Source organism: Azolla caroliniana, unplaced genomic scaffold, assembly GCF_043228905.1.
Source record: "Azolla caroliniana isolate FFs.n. ecotype wild unplaced genomic scaffold, voAzoCaro1.0.p SCAF_16, whole genome shotgun sequence".
Taxonomy (NCBI): domain Eukaryota; kingdom Viridiplantae; phylum Streptophyta; class Polypodiopsida; order Salviniales; family Salviniaceae; genus Azolla; species Azolla caroliniana.
In genome coordinates, this window is record NW_028230451.1 from 2,088,112 (window position 1) to 2,108,683 (window position 20,572).

A 20,572-nucleotide genomic window follows, 5' to 3' on the forward strand; every position below is an offset into this window, starting at 1 on the left:
ACTTAAAGAGGCTGAGAGGATACTAGAAAGATATGTGATTGATAGCAACTCAGTGCATATTGTGGACGAGGCCTAGTATTGGTTTCGAATATTGAGCATGACCACTCCCACTATATGGTACAATGTCTCACTCCAATGTTCATATTGTGATTGCCAAGACTTTGCAAGTAAATGTAAGCATTTGCTTGCCATTCGGATGATCGTTGAGAGACATATGCCATTGTTATGTGGATCATTACCATTTATAGATCATGCAGCCTGAATGCGAATGGATGATGCCACAATGGATCGAGAACTAGAGTTGACACAAGAAGTAGAAGTCAAGATGAATGTAGAAGTTGACTAAAAGGAATAAATAAAGTTAGAAGCACACCAAACTATGGAAGCACTTCAACTTCTCGAGCAAGGATGCAGAGCAATGAATAGTGCAGCTCTTGAGCGTTGCCGACAAGTCATGGTAGATTTTCGAAAGGAATTGCTCTTATCTATGGGTGCATCGGCAACAACCAATATGGCATCGGGAGGTTCAATAAGTCAGAAGCAACAAATTGGTGCGAAAAGAGGAGCCACACTCAACATTTCACAATAACTTATTGGCAGCTCCCCAAACACGACCAAAACATACACTAATAGACTATAGAGAGGTGCTCGTTGTGCTAAGAGGCGGTTGCCAATATGTGACATTGTGAAGGTTCAGTGTTTTCATTGTGATGGTTTGACATTGACTTCAAGAGACGCTAATGAAAATTGCTGCAAAAATTGTGGGTGTATCTTGCCATCCTTTGAACAAGAACCTTGATCTTGATCTCATAGTTTTTTATTACATTATATCATGTGATTTTTATATGTAAAATCGTGCAATTTTGTATTTTTGAAAAAGTTTTTGATATTTTTGAGTAATCTTAACATCAATTTTAAACAATGGGCTCTTCAATAATTTAAATTGGGTACCCGGGTTAGGTTTAGGTGTTACAAAATAGCTTGTCAAAGCTGGGTTAGGTGTGATAGAGGCTTGTTAGAGACCACCCGGGTTAGATGTGACAGATCCGATTGTTAGAGCTGGGTTAGATGTGACAGAGGCTCGTCAGTCCCGGGTTGGGTTGATGGCGCGCGCTTTTTGTGGATAGAGATTGAACGATGCAGATTGCAAGCGCCATTCAAAACGTGTCATGGACCGTCCGTGTCCGTGATTTCCTCGCGAGGCCTAATTATGATTTGGTTGCAAATAGACACGAGCCTTTGTAATGGGAATGCTCTAAAAGTTTGACAAAGACATAGACATAGACATAGACAGAGACAGAGACAGAGACAGATTATATGAACAGTTGATTCAGAGATTGAATATGCGTCGTAATTCTTTTGCATCAGGTGTGGACATCCTTCTCGATCGATCCGAAAGCACACCACCGTATCAATCGAAACCCTCCCTACCTCGAATTCGCAGTTGAAGATCTGAACATTAATGTAAGACTCGACATTCGAATCCATGGCACCTCCTTTCAGGCTTTCTTTACAAGGCCGAAGTTTTCCTGCACATAGTGGAAGCGCTTCTTCTTATTCTCAAACAGTAGATTGGCTTCCTCATTACAATGGATACAGCTGGTTAGCTTATGGTTCTTTCTCTAGTTTGGTTATTTCACTCGCCCCTGTTCCTACAAGGAAAGATGAGGAAACAGATTTGGAAATTTGTCATATTATGGATTCCCTTCATGAAACTCCAATTACACACGTGCTTTGGGATCCTTCTTGTTCGGGAATTTTAGCTTCGAGTACTGGAAAATTTGTTTGTATTTATGGTCCAGAGTTTAGCAACATTGTTGCCAAATCTGAATTTCCAGGTATATTCTTTAATAGTTTTTTCACATGCTAATCTTACATAGTAAGTTTGAAGATTATGTGCGTATTGTATTTTTTTTGTTTGTGTTCATGGTCTCCATCTGAAGTGCATATTGTATGCTTTTTGGTTTTATATATGTGCAAGGCTTTCACAAACTTTATTTCCCAAATCTAAGCTTCTATTTTTTCAGTATTTCTCTTAGAGCCACATCTTAGATTTTGGTAACTTCATTCCTCAAAGAGGTTGGACTTAGGAAAGTTTTTCATAAAGGTGAAATTAAGGATAAAAGTTGGGTAATTTAAGTTGTGTTTTTTATTTTATTTTGCATGTTTTACAAAAAGTTGGAATTTCGTTTTTCAAATTTTGCCTCACATTTGAAATTCATGTTTTTAATCGATTTAACAGCTTTATTCTCTTAAAACTCCCATATATCCGAAAATTTGAGTGTTCATGAATATTTAAGAATTTGGAGGCATTGACTGCTCGAAATTTACTCTCTTTTTAGGAGAAAATTTGTTTTTTATTTGTCTTAACTGAAACCAGGGAATTTCTTTGATAAATGGCCATTTTTTATGTGTAAAAGATGAAATTCTTAATATTCTATAGAATCACCTAATGCTGATCTCATCATAGTTGTTTGTGCAAATCTAAATTATTCTGTTGAACTTAATCAAGCATTGACTGTATATTCATTGTGAGGCCCACCTCACCATTCTCAAACATCTTCCCAAAGCTTGTGGATGATCATATTTGCACTGCACTTTATGTTTCTTAGCAATGATGATGGAGCTATCCTTTTCTTGGAATAGAACTGAAGACACAAGGTTCAAACCAAGGAATTTTCAGGTGGGCCAGATGTGTGCTCTGCCAAATTGCTTTGCACGAGATATAGTATGATGTATTAGACTTCAGCATACAATATTGTCACACAAATTGCACTTGCTACTCTATGAGATGACTCCTAAGCTAAGGTAAAAGAAACCCCTACAAAAGCTTGGGGTAGTTGGAAATACCTACCCAATTGAAATGAAAACAATTGAGAACGCTATAAACCTAGTACATAATTCACTAGAAAGATAAGACGGCTACATTAATGAAGCTGATTCATTTTATGAATATATATCTGATTTGCACCGTGATCCCTTCCAAAGTATTGTAGAAATGATAAAATAACTCAAATGCAAGAGTCATAGTGTAAGAGTGCAGTCTATGGTTGATCCTATGTACGAGTATAATCATGAAAATATACTAATATCCAGCTCCAGCAAGTAGATAAAAATTGGGATGTGTATTCAACTTTCAGTGCTGTTTGAAGGTGGGTATTAAACACATTGTGATATAAATATTGGAATGTGTGGACTCTGAAATATTGCATGACCTGAGATGCACATCGGTTTACATTCTTTTGATGTGAATTTAAGTTTTATTAAAGTTGGATGATTGAAATATTATTTAGTCTTAACATGCTTATGATTTTTGGTTTTCCATTGTTTTTGTAGTTTTTCCTCAAGCATGGTCGTGTAAGCACACATTGGAACATGCCTATCAAGTATATAGTTTTGCATGGACAGAATCAGGTGACGGCTTACTTTCAGTTGGTACAGAAATAGGCATGTGGATGCGAAATAAGGAGGGTTGGTACAAGCTATGGAAATCATGTGCTACACATCCTCAATGTTTTGCTGCAGCAACATTTTCTGCCAAGGGTTTAGCTGCAACAGCAGATGGTGATTTTATGAACCTTAGTGATGCTCAAGAACATGCCATTAAAACTACAAGCAAAGGAAAAGTTACAGTTTGGTGGTGGGAGGATAGTGTGGGTTTGCTGGAGGCTGAGCTCATTCATCCACAAGAAGTTATGATGATACAATGGAGACCATCAAAAGCATATGCTTTGCAAAAACCATTCCGTCCAGTTCTTTTGACAACATGCAAGGATGGAGCTGTGCGCTTATGGATAGAGATAGACAATGGTAGGGGTAGATTGGAAAAAGCACTTGGAAAGGATGTGCCGCGAAAGCATCTAAAACCATCTTATTTTGTGGGGGCAGTTATTGAAGCTGGGCAGTCCTTGCATGGGAACCTTGGAAAAGATGTACTTGTTAGTTGGTCGTTTGAGTGTAGAGCTCTTTCGAATTCGACCTCTGTGCGGGAGAACAATTCTGTTAGGAATACAATATCAAAAAGAGAAAACACAGTTTCTTGTGAGTGGTTGGTAGGTTTGGGTCCAGACGGTTCTATTTGTGTGTGGGGTGTACTCTATATCGATGATATCAATCCATCCCGATGTCCCCGTGTTTTCTCATGGAAGAAATCATCTGGAGTGCTTCCTGCCTGTCAACCTTCTGCAGGAATAATGGCAAGACAAAATCTGATGAAAGTTGTTGCACAAAGTTTAGGGAGAAAGTGGGAGGATCTACCTTCTTTTTTGGATCTGTTCTATACAACACATCCTCTGTCATTTCATTGGTTTCGCATATGGTTGCCAGTGAACTCAATAAATGGAAATGGCTCCAAAGATTCTCTAGGATTGGAAATTACCACAATCCCAGACAGCAGTAAGAAGGATGCTTGGGGTGTGGTGGCTGAACAATTGCATGCAGATAGCCATTCCCATGATGTTATTGGCCTAGCTGTACATCCTATCACACAGATAGGACTTATAGCCACCTTAGATAATCAGGGCCATATTTTTCTCTGGAAATTTCCATCGTTTGCCTATCTAGTTAATGTGGACTCAGCCACATGTTTTTCAAGGTGGAGACCTTCTGGTCACTTTATTGGTCCTTTGGATTCCAAAATGATCACGTGGTTGCCAGCTCTATTTCATAAGGATCGAGCTATACTCCTCCTTGTGCATGCTGGGATTATTGACTGCTACATAGTCGCAGAAAGCTCATTGACAATTGGTTTTTCTCTGTTACCCAATCTGCTTTACAGAATTGACGTATTTGCAGAGTGTCCTCAGCAAGACCTTTGTGATATTTGGGCAATACCTATAAAGAATCTTCATAGATTAGCCTCGTCAACTGTAAATTTTACGATTATTGGAATAGGGCAAACAGCACAGGAAGTTATATGCTGTGATTTGGAGATCACTGTAAAAGGAGCTGATCATCATATAAGTGATGCAGATCGTAGGGATCAAAGAAGCACTCAGGGTAATCTAGTGGCTCATCTGCTTGGTATTACAAACCTGAAACAGCCTGAACTTGTCTCCTGTCTTGCTGCTGTTCCCTCATTCTTTTTACCCGTCATAGAGATATCCATGAGCCATTTGATGTTTGAACCTTTGCCCTTTGCCCACCCATATGATTTTGCTACAGGTTCCATTGATGGAACAGTAAGGTTATGGAAAAGAGGTGATCAAGAGCTTTCCACTAGGAAATATGAGATGGATGACAATTACTGGGCCTGCGTAGGAGTTTTGAAGGCAAGGCTAGGGCCAGTAACTATGATGTCCATTGGAAGCTTTGGGCTGAACATTGCGACTGCTGGTCCTGTGACATTTGATGGCCATGAAATTGAAATATGGAACCTTGAAAGTTGCATGGATATTGCTTATTTCAATCTCAATTTTAAAATATCTTTGGAGAGCTGCCCAATTTCAATACAATGGTTGCAAGCTGGCAATGGGCAATCAATGCTAGGCGTGTTGACAGAGACTGAGCTGCATGTATATTCTGAAGCTAAAATAAAAGTGGTACATACAAATACTGGAAAATTAGGACAAACTCCATGGTTCCACTTGGCATCAGTGAGACTATTTTCAAGTTCATCATGTTTTTCATGGGGACCAAAGGGTTCTTTACTCCTACCCATCAGAGATCACATTCTTATCTATGGTCCAAAGCTCATTTTGGAGGAAAATAAAATGGATTCTTATCTAGGTAAAATTTTCAGTATTAAATAATAAGTTATGCTTGTACCTTAGATTGCCTTCTTGATATTGTATCCGCGTTTCAGCAGAACCTTTGATGGGGCAATACAATACCCAGCTGATGGCCCTATGGCATGAGGGTTGGAGTCTATTAAAGGCTGGAGAAGTAATGAATGTTTCATTACCTTTGTATCACCCAACATCACTGCTTTATCTTCTTTACACAGGTACTGATTTATTTTTACAATAGAGGAGGCTTGTCGTATATCATATCACATGTGATTTAAATTTGAAGGGTTGGTTTTACCTGAAGAAGTTGGCCTTTTCTTTAAGGGAATCATCAGCAGGCTAGAGTTTGTCTTTCATATCTTCTGCAGAACTTGCCAAATTTGAGCACAAGCATTACAAAGGAAGGTCCTTCTGATTCATGTAAAATGTTTTCACCAATGCATTTGAAGGAGTTTTTTCAAATTGAGATAGGAAAAACAGGAAAGTTTTCAACTAAGGTATATGAAAGTAAACTCAATTGGGGCAGTGACTTGGACCATGAATTAGAGTATCAGAGAACTGATTTCAACAGAATGAGTCTAGCACATGAAGTCGGTGGAGCTTCTACTCATATGAATGAGTCCTCATCTATGGAAAAGCTTGAATCTTCTCTTCATAATTTGTATATATGTGGCCTGAATGAGGATGAGAAAAATGATCTGTTAACAGCAGCAGATGTTTTGCATAAAATGAACACAGTTTCGAAAGCATTTGAATACCAGAGTTTAGATCCACCAGGAAAAAGGTATGTAGAATGATATGAATTTAATTTCATTTTGAATGATTGTAAAGGGCTGTTTTCATGTTTCATCCGTGGAGCATGTGTGTGCAGTTTCTGTTATGTGTTCATATAAGGGCATACAGTATTTTGGATTATTTACCATAATGTTGTGGCCAGTTCGTGCATCTATATGCATACCTCACCTTCTATTTCCTAATCACCTCTACTAAAGATAAACAGCAGTATAGATCTGATATTTCATCAATCTATTTGAAAAAGAGAAGGGTAACTTTTATGGTTGTCCATAGCAGAAACTCTGTGAGTTTGGAGTTGGTTTAAGAATAGGCTGTTCTCTTCACTTTTTAAGAGCCTTGTATGATGTAAGTGTACGAAAGTTTGCCGAGCCTGTAAGTTCTAAGAAGCCGATGGAGGTCACCTCTTTACCAAGTGTAGACTCAAGTTGACAAAGTAAATATGCTATGCAATGCAAATCTGAAACTCATGTCTTTGAAGATTTTCACTTACCAATTCATTTGAAGTTTTTATCCTTTTTGAATTAGTACCAAAAAAGAACTATCCAACTTCTTCATTAATGTGTCATTTTGCTTAAGGTTTGAAGGTTCTTAATGCACTAAATTATTGAACCAATCCTTTGTTCGCAATGTCCTCGCTGCAGTGATTCTAGGGCCACTTGCATTTTCCTTTTAGGTTTTCTATTTGTGTAATTTCCTCATTTGATACCATTCCTCTGTTCACAATGTCCTTGCTGCATCTGCATTTAGTGATTCTAGGGCTGCTTGCATTTTCTTTTTAGGTTTTCCATTCGTGTAATTTCAATGCTTGCTATTTTAATGACATGGCTATCTGATTCATGCTATACATGTAGTTGTCCATAATAAACTCCTGAATGGAGCGAGTCTGAATAAACACTAGATGGATGTACAAATCAGCAAGACAAGGTGCTACCTTTGAGAGCATGGTTAATATATTTTCTTACAGGTCAATGGCCGTTGTAACTGCCGCTGCATCTTTGCAATCTGATGATAAGAAAGAAAGATATATTAACGTCTTTTAAGAGGCCAAAATGGCCTATAAGACCAAATAAGAGATTACATCTTGAGTGTTGTCTCGTCTTTGAGAACAAATCAAAATAAAATAAATATTACACAGTAAATATTAAAGTAAATAAGATGAAAAGAGAAGAAATGAGGGAATCTGGTTTTTGGCACATGTGAGATTCTCAAGTTAGGTATATTGTAGCTTTTGTCTTCGAAAGATCTCTAGCATAGGTCGATCCAGAATGGAAATGTCTCTGAAGCGAGGGAAGCACCCACGATGGCGGGAGATAATGGCTTTTATTTGTCGATGACAAGGGTGTCGAGGTCGTGGTTCATGGGGCCGGGGCCTACGTGCACGACAAATTGCTATTGCCCGATCAATTGTAACCCCTTTGTTATGTCCTGGTCTGGAACCCATTTGTGTATACTGTGCTGGACTTGTAGCATTAGTAGGAGTGATGGGGCTAAAGAAAGTTGTGATTGTTCTTTGTGGATGAGCTTGTGTGGCTGTATTCTTCAACAACTATTCCCGATGTCTCTTGAGCTCTAGCAAGAAAAGTCCTAGGCATCGTTGGTCCTCATATTCCATTACCTTGCGTAGTGGGCCAAAGCGTTGTTTAAAGAGGCAATGGTATGTCCCTCTGATTTCATAAAAGACACTACAATGACAAACATAGTGTTCCTCAGATTCCACTCCTTGATGACACAATTGGCAAATTCTCTCTTCTAGAGGTAGTCGTGTATATCTGCCTACCTCAATCTGTAGCTGATGTGATGAAGTTCGCAGCTGGCCTATCACACTACGCAGCGCATAGGATAGATGTATGTCCATATAAGGTGGCCTGATGACAAATCCATCCTCTGATGTATGTAAGAAGTGCGTCTTATAGTGGGCCATCTTTGTACAAGTGGTATTTTGGGGCTGATCCATGTTATCTTGTTTTCCAAGTTAATAATATCAGTTCGGATCACTCTATTCTTTTCCACTTTGGTCATATTTTGGTGGGGATAGTCCAAGCTATATTGGAACGGGGGTAGTGCATTTATACTCATGCCATGTGACTCGAACCATTGCTGCATTTCAGCATACCAACAATGAGTGTCTCCATTTTCAACCAGTTGTATTGATGACATAAGTGCCAACCTTGGGTACCTTCATTTAGGGAGACCCCAAAGACGTTGGATAAATGTCATTGATCGGAACAATCCCTCGGTTATTATAGGTGCTGCTCCCATCTCTGCCTGGATTATATCGTGGGGCACCGATGCTTTGCTCCTTATCATGCGAGCAATCATTGTCACTAAAGGTGTCTCTAAATCTTTCCAATGATTTGCCTTGTTAAGACTCGGTTCCCATGTTTCTACTCCATAGAGAAGAGCTGGTGTGACAAGTGTATCAAATAACCATAGCTTAGTCTGTGGCTCTTGGAATTGCAAATGTGCACATTGTCTCTCGAGAGCATGAAGGGCTGCATATCCACGAGAAAGTCGGGAACAAGCAGCGTCTTGTAAGGAGAACCTAGGTCCTGTAAATGTTACTCCTAGGTATGTGTAGGAGCGTGAGTATTCCACCTTTTCCTCTCCCAAGAAGAATTCTGGTTCTGATCTTCTGACCCATGCTTGAGTGGTGTTAAACACCATCATTAGTTTTGTCCATGTTGATTGACAAACCTTTGTCCGTACAAAATAGTTTTAAGGCATTTAGATGTCTTTGTAGTCCCTCCGGAGAGTCAGAAATCAGCACAATGTCATCAGCATATAGTAATATTTGTATAGCTATACCTGCTAGGCGTGCTCTGGAACCCCCAAATCTCTCTATGTAATGTGATACCTCATCTATATAGAGACCGAAGAGAGTGGGGTATAGTGGGCATCCTTGCTTCACTCCAATTGTGCTAGCCACCGCCTCTGACAAGCCCTTGGGAGACTGCACTTTTCTTGACACGGATTCATAGAGTGCATAGACTCCCCATTGCATATATGTAGGAACACCAAGGGCTTCTAGCCGCTGCATAAGCTGAGCACATGGCACAGTGTCAAAGGCTTTTCGGAAATCCACAAATCAGCAATAAATCCTCTTATTGTGGGCTCTTCCCTCCTCAATAAGAGCCTGGAGGGTGAATATGTGATCCAAAGTTGTGAACCCCTTCCAAAAGCCTGCATGTCCAACTGAACGGCAGCCATTCTGCTCTGCCCATATACTCAATTCTGATTCTAGAATTGACCCAAATAGTTTAGCCAAGTAATGGCCAATCATGATTGTCCTATAGTTGCTTGGCATCATAGGGTCTCCACTCTTGAGGATTGAGCAATTGTTGCTTATACTAAAGCCTTCTCTGTTTGCTATGCACATGGAAGGACAATGATGAGCAAGCTGAAATATTGAAAGCTTGCAACAAGATATTGGGATCCTGGATCTAGCTATAACGGAAAGCTTTCATACCATGTGAGTGATGACAATGGGAAAAATGAGTGCTGATGGCTACTGAGCAGGCCGTACAAAGGGAGATGCCTGGTGAATACTTAGCAATTACAAATAATATGGAGGCTTTATTTATAGGGTTTGTACAATTGTGAGGCTTCTTAGTGTATTAACTTTCTCAGTGAATTCTCTTTATGTAGCTGATCTGATTGTGAAGACAACAATGGCCCATTAGAAACATCAATACACTTCTCTATCTCTTTGTCCAGAATATTTTATTCACATAGTACTACCTCGTGTAACCAAGCATGGAGCCTTATTTAGAAGCTCAGGTTTATTATTGTGCTTACAGGTTTTGGGTTTCAGTACAGCTGTCTCACAGCAATCAATGCAGAAGATATGGGCGAAATGCACATATAGAAGAACTTACTTTAGACTCAAAGGCAATGGCATGGGCTCTACAATCTGATTGCAAAGATTCACTATTGGATATATGTTTGGGTGATGAATTATCCTGGCCTGCCATGCGAGCGTTGGGAATCGGTTTTTGGTTAACTGATGTTGGTCAGCTACGTGCAAGGGTATACTTGTTCATGATGTAATGTAAAGATATTAAAAGACTCTTTGAAGATGTTCTTACACCCTGCATTCCATATATTGCTGCAGATGGAGAAGCTAGCTAGAGTGCAATACTTGTCTGAAAAGGATCCCAAAAATTGTGCACTGCTATACCTTGCTTTACAGCGCAAGAATGTTTTAATGAGTCTTTTTAAACTGAGCAGAGATGAGAAGGATAAAGTTTTGTATGTATTTCTGACTCGAGATTTTCAGGTGCTCCATCTTAAAGCGCTTTATGTTAATATTGACTAAATAACTGTTTTGTAGTGTTGGCATTTTCTGCTATTTTTTCTGGTTGGGCTTTTGAGTGCACTTCCCTAAATGCAGTCATATTCTGTTGTTATAGGAGGAGAAAAATCAGGCTGCTGCACTAAAAAATGCATATGTTCTAATGGGAAAACACCGTCATGATCTTGCTGCAGCATTCTTCCTTCTTGGTGGTGATTTAAGTTCAGCTGTTTCAGTTTGTGCAAAAAATCTTGGGGATTTGCAACTTGCTTTTGTTATCTGCCGGTTGGTAGAAGGTATTAATGGGGCAACAGAGCGGAAGCTAATTCAAGATTATGCATTACCCAATGCACATAATACAGGGGACTATTGGTTGGCGTGTTTATTCAAGGTAGAATTTCTCTCTCCTCTCAAACATGCTAGAGAAAAATTATTTTAATGCTAAACTATCTATCCTATGCATTTGACCGTGTTTAAAATTTAATTAACTATAACCATGCCTAACCTTCTTTGTAGAATTCATGTAGCCATAATATGCGTCCTGCACAACTATCATGTATGTGGTATCTTGTTTGGATCTGTGGTTGACAGGGCTCCACTGAAATTATTCAGAGATTTTCCATAATTTAGAGGAAGGCAACTGTTTCAGATATTTCTTCTCTAGTATTTTACTATGACTGACATTATAAATGATTTATAGACATAGCATAGACTTCTCCCACAGCCTTTGGTAATCTACACTTTGCATCAGTAACTTATCATTTACAGGAAGGCAACTGTTTCAGATATTTCCTGTATCTAATATTCTACTGTGAGTGACATTTTTAAAGGACGTATCAAAATAGCATAAACATTTTTCAACAGTCATTGCTATATCTACGCATTTCATCAAAGCATTGTTTCTACCCATTCCCATTTCATTATGCTGGTATTCATTATTGATGATGTTTGCTAATAATGACTTCGAAAAGTATGCATTATATCCTTTATATCATGGATAGGCCAGTAGAAAAGTAGGCATTGCATGTCTAAGTTGAAATATTTTGTTTGAAATAGTGGCTAGTGGGTGAAAGATTCCAAGCATTAGAAGAACTTGCAGGAAAAGTAAAGGTATCAGAGGTCTCTGGATTCGTAGATATTCAAGGGAATGACAAGACTTTTTCGATGGTTTCACAAGAGAGAACTGGGTTAGCAATTTCGGACCCAGATGTGGGGCATTTTTGTCTTCTTTTAGCAACTAAGGCTACTGTTGAATCAGGCTTGAGTTCTTCTTCTGCCATGGCCCTCCGTAGATGGATTATGTTAAAAACGGCCATTGCTTTAGAAAAGCTGGGGCTTCAGGTAGGAGCCTCTGTTTTTCAATTATGATGCATCCAATCAATATAAGGATTAAAATATCTTTTTAATGACATGTTTTGTTTTAAAGCTGCACGCACTTGAACATCTGAACTTGATCACTCTTTCGAAGGAAACAACAGTGGATTATAATGAAAGCCCAAATTTGAATCAGCTGTCACTGCACAACATACAGGATAAATTCCCAATTGAACTGCAAGCACTAAATTGTAATCTTATCTTTATGGGAGCTGATATTTTTACAAAAGTAAAGATGAACTTGGCATTGCAGTATCAAGCACAGCTAGTACAGGCACATCCAGGCTGGAAGTTCAATGATTTTATTGAGGATCCTTCGATCTCAGATAGGGTCAGAGATAATATACGGGTTCATGATGAATCATCACCATGGGATCTTGTGATGCAGGCCAACGAAAAACTGATTCAAAGCTTACAGATCTTCGAGAAAAGATATTCAATTGATCCCGAGTGTGTTACTGCTGAGGTAAGCAATATGGTTTTTTTTATTACACAAAACCCAAAGCTTAGATATCTTCAATTTAAGGAGGCATGTATGATCAAGTAAATGATACAATATGGATTATATCTATACACAATTTGAGAGATGTTTTATCATCAAGGACCACCAAAATGGGAAGTGCAAAGTTAAATGTTCATTATAGAAGAGATGGAATGTGGTTATATTAGATGTTATACATGGGAAGATACAAAAACTCAGGATGCCTTATAAGGTTGATATCCATATATATACATATAGCAATCGATGACGGTTCGGTTCGAGAATGTCAAACTCAAACTATTTAAAAATTTTGAATTTTAAACTGAACCAAACCAAACCATGAAACCATTTAAATTAAAACTGTTACAAAAAATTCAAGCTAAAACCATTTAAACTAAAACCATGAAACCAAACAGTTTTAGAGATTTTCAAACTGTTAAGTTAGGTCAAACAAAAATTATAAATTCAATTCTAAATTTTAAAATTTTTCAATAATTAAAAATTTTAAAGATTTTTCCAAAAATATCAGAAGTAGGCATCAAAATGAAAAGGTTGTTACAAAAATATTCAAGAAAATATTTAAAAAATAATCAAGTGTCAACCCTAAACCGTCAAACCATTTACACCGGAAATTGTTAAGCTGATCAAGGCTCAAACTAAACCATTGACCTCCCAAACTGAACCAAACTGAAACCAAACTTTTTACAAAAACTTGAACCTGAACCTGAACCGTTTAAACCGTTAAACCGTGCTTTCACGGTTCAATTTGGTTCAAACCAAACCATTGCTGATTGCTATATACATATGAGTACAATGCCATAAATGGTGAAGCTTATGTGTGGAGTTTGGTATGGACTCAAAATGATGTTTATAAAACGAATCGGTACAAGAAGACCTAAGGGATATGGAGAGAAGCCAAGGCCTTCTATATTGTTTTTTTAAAGCTTGGATTTCCAAGTTAAAACTTTTGAAGGATTTTAGATTTTTTTTTTTCATTAAGTGTAGGGAGACCATGTTGCTGACAATGTAGAGTCTCTAGTAACATATAAAGAATTTTAATTTCCCGAAAGAAAAGTTTGTGTATGGGAAATCACCTTGCAATTGAGGTAGGCGTAACATGGAACAGATAAGAGGTTGAGGTCTTTTTTTTTGTTTTCATGTGTAGAACCATTTCAAGAAAACTTGAAGGCGAATGCCTACGTAAATAGACTATGGTATTACAATGATAATAGGTCCCACAAGTACAAGTAATGACATAGGACCAATGAGAGATGGATAGAATTATGATATATCAAGTACAAGTAATGACATAGGATCAATGAGAAAGATAGAAAGAAGAAGGAATGAAAGATTTTATTAACATCTACTAGAGGCCAAAATCAGCCCTTGAGACAAATCACGATTACAAAAATGTGTGAATTCATGTTATCCATACTAAATCTAAAATAAAAGCTCTAGGTTTCCACAGCTCCATGATCATTATCTTAATGCACGTGGATGTATGATTTTAGAGTGATGTAGAGAGGGGAGAAATCTAATTTCTTGAATTTTGATTGTCAACAGCTCGCAAAATTCGTTTATGATCAGAATAGGTTATACCTCCAATGTCTCTTTGTGAAAGGTATTCAAGATGAAGCAGATAGTGGAAAGCAATTGATAACGTCAAAGTCCAGTTTTGTGATCGTGAATGATCTACTGCAGAAGAGCTCGAAGGAATTATTGAAGGTTATTGTCCATGTTTGTTTAGCATGTACACAGAACATGATCAAGGGTTCATCCTTGCTGCTTAATAGCAAAGCCAGATGGGAATCATCAGTCGACATGGTAGAATTCACGCATTTAACATCTAACATAGGATTACTTTTGTTGGATAACAAGGGCAAGATTGAAGCTGAACCGGATATTATAGTTCTCCTACTCATCTTAAGCAGCATTTTGTCTTGGCAGCAGTGCAATTGGAGTGCATTGAACCTTTTAACAAAATTAATTAAATCCGGAACAACATCTCTTTCAGTGATGAACGTTGAGATTGATGCTCTCCTCGAGACAAATTTCAGAAAATATTCTTCAAGTTTCACAACAGATAGCCAAATAAGCGTTTTTCCTGATGGAATTTGTTTGGCTGACCTTGAGAAAAGGCATATCCTTGCATTAGCATTTTGGGATGCATTTTTGGCTTGGGCAAAAAAGCAATCTAGGTATAGTGTGTGTAAAAATTCCCCTGAGATTACCAGTCCAGACAGAACTCTATCAGGGGTGGAAACACTTTTTATGGAATGTGTAAAAGCGGTGGCATCAATATCATATTTCTTTCAAAGAAAACTTGTGCTCCATATAAACTCCTCTAATTGTGTCAGTTCTGGTTATCTAAATCATTGGCTCTGGGGCACTCATACTCCAACTGAAAGTATCAGTACACAGGAGTCCAGTGAATTTAATATATCTATGATGAACCATGATGACATACAAAAAGATCAAGCTTTTGACTCAGCTAATAATTCTGTTGATAAGATTTGGAAGAAACTTGTCGTTCACAACCACATTAAATCAGCACTTGAGTTGGGTGGTGCGAAGCAGACTTCTGGTTTCTCTTCAAAAGGACCGCCAAGGTCAAAGGCTGAAGGCAACATGAGTGGAAGCATTACAAGTCGTAAAGAAAGAGCCCTTGAAAGTAGTACACATGATAAAGTGGCAGATGTTGGAGTAAATGGTGACAGTAATATGTTGCGGTATTCTGCTTCTAATTTTAAATTCAGGAATGGAGAGGAGGTTCTTCATTCTGCTGGTGATTTACTCGAGGTAAATTCAAGAGCTTTTCCCTCTGAGTTTCCTGTGTATTTTAATCAGCTTTACTTTTAAGTAGACAATGGTGCATCGAACTGCAATATCTACTGGGGAATTGTAATATTGTTTTGTGATTTTAATAGGCATTTTGTGTGAATTCTTGCTGTCCAGAGCAAATTGTTGTTGCCAGCTCTAAAAAGGTATTTTACTGTTAATCTCTGGATGGGGCTAGTCTTTTGGATTTAAAATCCATTTGAAGGTGATATTTCCTACTTTGATATGCAGGGACTTATATTCCTTGACCTAAATACAAAGAAAAACTTTTCAACCACAGAGAATGGTCTTTGGGGTCAAGTGGAATGGCCACAAAGTGGATGGGCCAAGTCAGAGTCAACACCATTGCCAACATTTGTGTCATTGGGAATTGGCTTAGCCAGCAAAGAAGGGCGAAGCTTGGGCTTAGGTGGATCTGCTGTTGGCCCTGGGGTGTTGACAGCTGTAGGAAAAGAATCTTCATTTAAAGGTGCAGGTGTTGGTATTCCAGGGTATGGAGGTGTGGGTGCACTTGGGCTCGGATGGGATGACTGGGAAGATTTTGATGGTGTTATTGACCCTCTTGCAACAGTTCAAAATGTGAACACCCAAGCGATGGATTCACATCCTTTGCGGCCCCTCTTCTTGGTGGGCTCTCGCAATACTCATGTCTATCTCTGGGAGGTATGGAACATGTCTGATCTATCTTCTTTAGGTATTAATGTAATGCACATGTTGTAAGTCACTCTACTGGATTCATCTCAAATTGAGACCTAACTTCTATAAGATGATATGGAGACCTCTTATCTTTATCTCAATGGTTAAAAATAATTTGAGCGTTAAACAAGAGCGATCCAGTTATGTCTTCTGGCATATGTAGTACTAGGAAATACAAGGGTAACTTGAGAACGAGGGTAGTTGGTTATACATAAACAAATAACTATTTCAGATCATATTCCTGTACTCAGTTCCGAAATATTGATCTTTTATTTTCTACCTCATATGCAATACCATTGCTTGCATTCCTGTATACTGACATTTTTTGCAACAGTTTGGCAAAAGCTCTGCAACAGCAACTTATGGGATTCTTCCAGCTGCAAACATCTCTCCCCCTTATGCAGTGGCATCTGTTTCTGCTGTAAGATTTGATCATTCAGGTCATCGTTTTGCCTCCTCAGCAATTGATGGCACTGTATGTACTTGGCAATTAGAAGTAGGTGGAAGAAGCAATGTGCGCCCCACTGAATCATATCAATGTTTTACTCGGCATGCTTCGTACGTAATTGTTATATACATTTCTGCTCTTGTTTTCCACTTTGTTTTGACATTTAATATCAAAACTATGATCGTGAACAGAGATGTAGCGCTTCTTGGGTCAAGTGGTGCAATTGTGGCTGCTACCGGAGCTTCTGAAAATGATCTTAACTTGGTTTTCTGGGATACGCTTGCACCATCAACTACTTCTCGAGCTTCAGTGTTTTGTCATGAGGGTAGATATTCTCTGATGGCATGGTCGACACTCTACTAAGTCTTCAAGGATTTAAACATGTTTTAAGTTGTAGCATGTGATTTTGTGAATGTAGTTTGTTTCTCTTACCAGTATCGTCAATTTTCTTCCTGTTTGAAAGCCAAGCACCTTATTTATGCTCTTATGTCATAATTGCAACTGATATGCATTAAATATAATTGCAACTGGTTTTGGAACAAGTACTAATTATTCTCTCTTAAACATGATTGCTTCCCTACTGCAAACAGTCTACCACATATTCTTTACCATGAAGCATTGAAGAGTTTGATGAAAGGAGCCCAATTTGAACTGATGACAATCTGCAATTTAATAAAGGGCAGTAGCTTACATGTGGAAATGATTGTGTTCTTGCTGCAAACAAACATTGTTGCATGTTTGTGGTTCCTGTTACACGTGTTGAAAACTAGCAGTGACTTTCTCAAGGAGATGAGATATTCTAGGATAACAATTTATTTGTTCCCACATTATCAATGTATAGTCCTTGCACCTTTCCTTGTAATCTTAATATCTTATTTTTATCTATTTGTTGAATTCAGGAGGAGCTCGGTGCCTTGAAATGTTTGACCATTATGTTGGAGGTGGATCATTCTCACCATTAATTGTTACTTGCGGAAAAGCTGGTGATATTGCTCTACATGATTTTCGCTACATCGCAACAGGTAAGGCTAAACGCCATAAGAATTCAAAACATGAAAGTATACCACATGGAGAGCAGCCGTCAAAAAAGCAACACGATGGAGACCTAAATTTAGATGGCATGGTCTGGTACCTTCCGAAGGCCCACTCAGGTGAGTGCTAGATCTATTTATCAACTATAGTACTCATAGTTCTCTGTGATCTATTGTTTGCATTGATGTTTTAGGCTCTTTCATTTAAGATTAATCTCAAAAGATTTACCTAGAAATCAGCCAGGGCAAAGAATTCAAGGGTGAGGATGAGAGCAACTGTAGTGATTGTTTTTTTTTGGTTTGGAGACAAATGTTAATTGTAATATAGCAGAGCATCTTTGTCAGGTCAAATATTTTTATATCTTTCGATCACAGCTTTTCCTGTCAAAACTATTGTACTATATAACGCGAAACGGATACACAAAGAGATACATAATCACATGACCGTTGCAAGTTTTTCAAAGTCCAGCAGATGGCAGATAAGGTTCATACAGGCAATCGGACGTGCCTGATGTGATGTTGGAACTTTGATGTGTCAGAAGGTTCCATATTATTGACATGGGATCGTAGATCTACGAAAACTATACTGAAAGACACAAGGCGCGGGAACAGAAAACAGCAAATAGACAAAGTACGCACAGTACACAATATACACAGGTTTTTTACATTGAAAACCCCAAACGAGGAAAACCACAGGAACAGAGGTCCACTATACAACAGAGAATACAGGAAAACGGCTACAACTCTTCTCTGATACTCAGAGGATAACCACTTAAGGTTCTTGGCAAGTTCATTGAACTCTGCTGCCGCTCTCTCTCTCTCTCACGCCTCTCTACTCTTTCTGTTCTACACTGCCTCATAATGTTTGCCCTAGGTGTATTTATACTAATACACAGTATGGGCTATTTACAAATATGTCTATTATTATTATTATCTAATAATAATAGTAACAGTCGCTAATCAGCCAACTGATCGACTAGTCGATTCGACTAGCCGACTCCAGTGTTGACTGTCCAGTCGGCCCGACTTGTCGGCCTTGTCGTCGCCAGTCGGCCCGACTAGTCGTTCGTGTCTTCGACTTGGATCACTTATACAGGAGAGTTGACTCTCCATGTCCACTCTCTCTCTCTCTCTCAGTCGACTCTCCATGAAGTGGATTCATCGTGATTATAAAGTATTACTTTACCAGTCATCTATTTGATCCTGTGTCTTTCCATTTTCAAGGGCAGTCAAGGTTATTTTATACTTACATTTTCAACAAGCTTAAGCAATATGCTCATATCAGCAATGCTATGTGGCTGCAGGGAGTATCACCTGTGTGTCAGCAGTGCCTGGAACTCCGCTATTTCTAACTGGAAGTAAAGATGGTGATGTAAAATTATGGGATGCTAACAAATGTGAGCTTATCAATCATTGGCCTAAAGTACATGAAAAACACATGTTTCTTCAACACAATGCACGAGGTTTTGGTGCTGTTGTTCAGGTTAGTGCTCAAATTATTGTCAGCTAATTATCTCCTTTTGTGTTGACATATATAGATAGATAGGTGGTAGATCAAGAGAAAGATAAATAGCTGGATGATTCTTCTGGAATCGTTATATTATTACACAATCTAATTCATAATAATTTGGCATGCAATTTATTGTGTAACATACAAGAATAGGAAATTGTAAGTGTTATGAGATCGTAAATTCATTATGGTATAGTATACATTGTACAAGAATAGTAATGTTACTCAGTGTTTTCCAATCGCTGTAAATTCACCATGGCATCATATACACTGTACAAGAATTGTAATTTCAGCCCAGTACAGAAGTTTCTTTCTGGTCCAATCCCAGTGAAGTAAATTATAGGTAACAAAATGCTGAAAGGGATTAAAAGAAAGTAACTCATTATTGGGAAAAATAGTAATTTCAAATCAGTGCAAAAACAAATTCTGTTCCTATTGGTTTCAAATTAAATTTTCAATAAGAACTGCTAAAGTTGTTTGGGCGCTGGAGTCAAAAAGTTTTGGTTTCTTTTCCAAAACCATGAAGACAGTATTATGTTAATCTGTTATATTGATATTTTTGACCACGTCCTAACGATATTTCATTCAGATGGTGTTTATCTGCTGTAATTAGGATTCTTAAAAAACTTGAACTGAAACTTGACTTATCAGCAGGCCGCTGTAACTGATTTGCATCCAGTGCCGTCTGGGTTTGTTACATCTGGTGGAGATGGTATTTTGAGGCTTTTCCGTGGTGAACTTATCTGAAAATTGCAAGTGTACCGTTTGAATTAAAGGATTACTACATTGAAGGTGATTGCAAACATGATTTTTGAATCCCAAACTTGAGACCACAATATTTGATGGGGTAGGTCTCTTTTGAACATGGGAACTTCAAGAGAGTTATTATGGCAACTATGGTGCAAAGATATAAATGGATAGCTTATGTCTGATAATCTTCTGCAGTTTCTGTGAATTGGGCAGGTAATAAAGTGTGGATTCTATAACGAATTATTGCTAATCTCAAGCTAGAAATTGTTGGGTACCAGAAGAGAACTAAAGAGTACTCGGTTGAACCACCTGTTTACTTTGTATGGGCTGTAAATGCTCTTTGGCGAATGGCTATGAAAATACAATGTATCATATGTATCATAACCTAGACTGGGCTTCAAAATAAATTATGTTTTCACTGGATATTCAATAATAATAAAATCAATCAAATTTTGATCAATCTGCAACTGAAAATTGAGTTAAAGTATGTTAGATCATTGCAGCTGTCCTATGTTGAAATCAAATTAACTAGACCATAAAACAAATGCATGATCAAGGCTTCCACGTACGGTTACTGCTGAGTAACTATGGAAGTGATATAGTTATAACTACTGCTCTTTCATCTTTCTGTG

At 38.1% G+C, this 20,572-nt stretch overlaps 1 protein-coding gene across 3 annotated transcripts; it reads left to right on the forward strand.

Moving 5' to 3' along the window:
- The first annotated feature begins 1,291 nt into the window (after positions 1-1,291).
- Positions 1,292-20,400, forward strand: LOC147853531 (transducin family protein / WD-40 repeat family protein). 3 transcript variants are annotated; one of them, XM_087332136.1, is made up of 17 exons: positions 1,292-1,838; positions 3,337-5,727; positions 5,804-5,944; positions 6,051-6,510; positions 10,319-10,547; positions 10,633-10,797; positions 10,931-11,203; positions 11,869-12,153; positions 12,239-12,652; positions 14,231-15,466; positions 15,595-15,651; positions 15,737-16,168; positions 16,536-16,759; positions 16,841-16,974; positions 17,549-17,800; positions 18,985-19,163; positions 19,842-20,400. In XM_087332136.1, the coding sequence occupies exons 1-17, from the start codon at positions 1,487-1,489 to the stop codon at positions 19,935-19,937; spliced, it is 7,320 nt and encodes a 2,439-aa protein (XP_087188262.1). In that variant the 5' UTR covers positions 1,292-1,486; the 3' UTR covers positions 19,938-20,400. The 3 variants fall into 3 exon arrangements, with proteins under 3 accessions (XP_087188262.1, XP_087188263.1, XP_087188264.1); XM_087332137.1 differs by having other exon boundaries at positions 19,845-20,400; XM_087332138.1 differs by having other exon boundaries at positions 5,807-5,944.
- The last annotated feature ends 172 nt before the right edge of the window (positions 20,401-20,572 follow it).

Bases quoted from the DNA above. Each gene is read 5' to 3' on its own strand.
- LOC147853531 (XM_087332136.1), top strand. From the start codon at position 1,487: ATGGCACCTCCTTTCAGGCTTTCTTTACAAGGCCGAAGTTTTCCTGCA. The intron at 6,511-10,318 runs GTATGTAGAATG...TTGTGCTTACAG, and splicing joins TTAGATCCACCAGGAAAAAG to GTTTTGGGTTTCAGTACAGC. The intron at 19,164-19,841 runs GTTAGTGCTCAA...TTGACTTATCAG, and splicing joins GTTTTGGTGCTGTTGTTCAG to CAGGCCGCTGTAACTGATTT.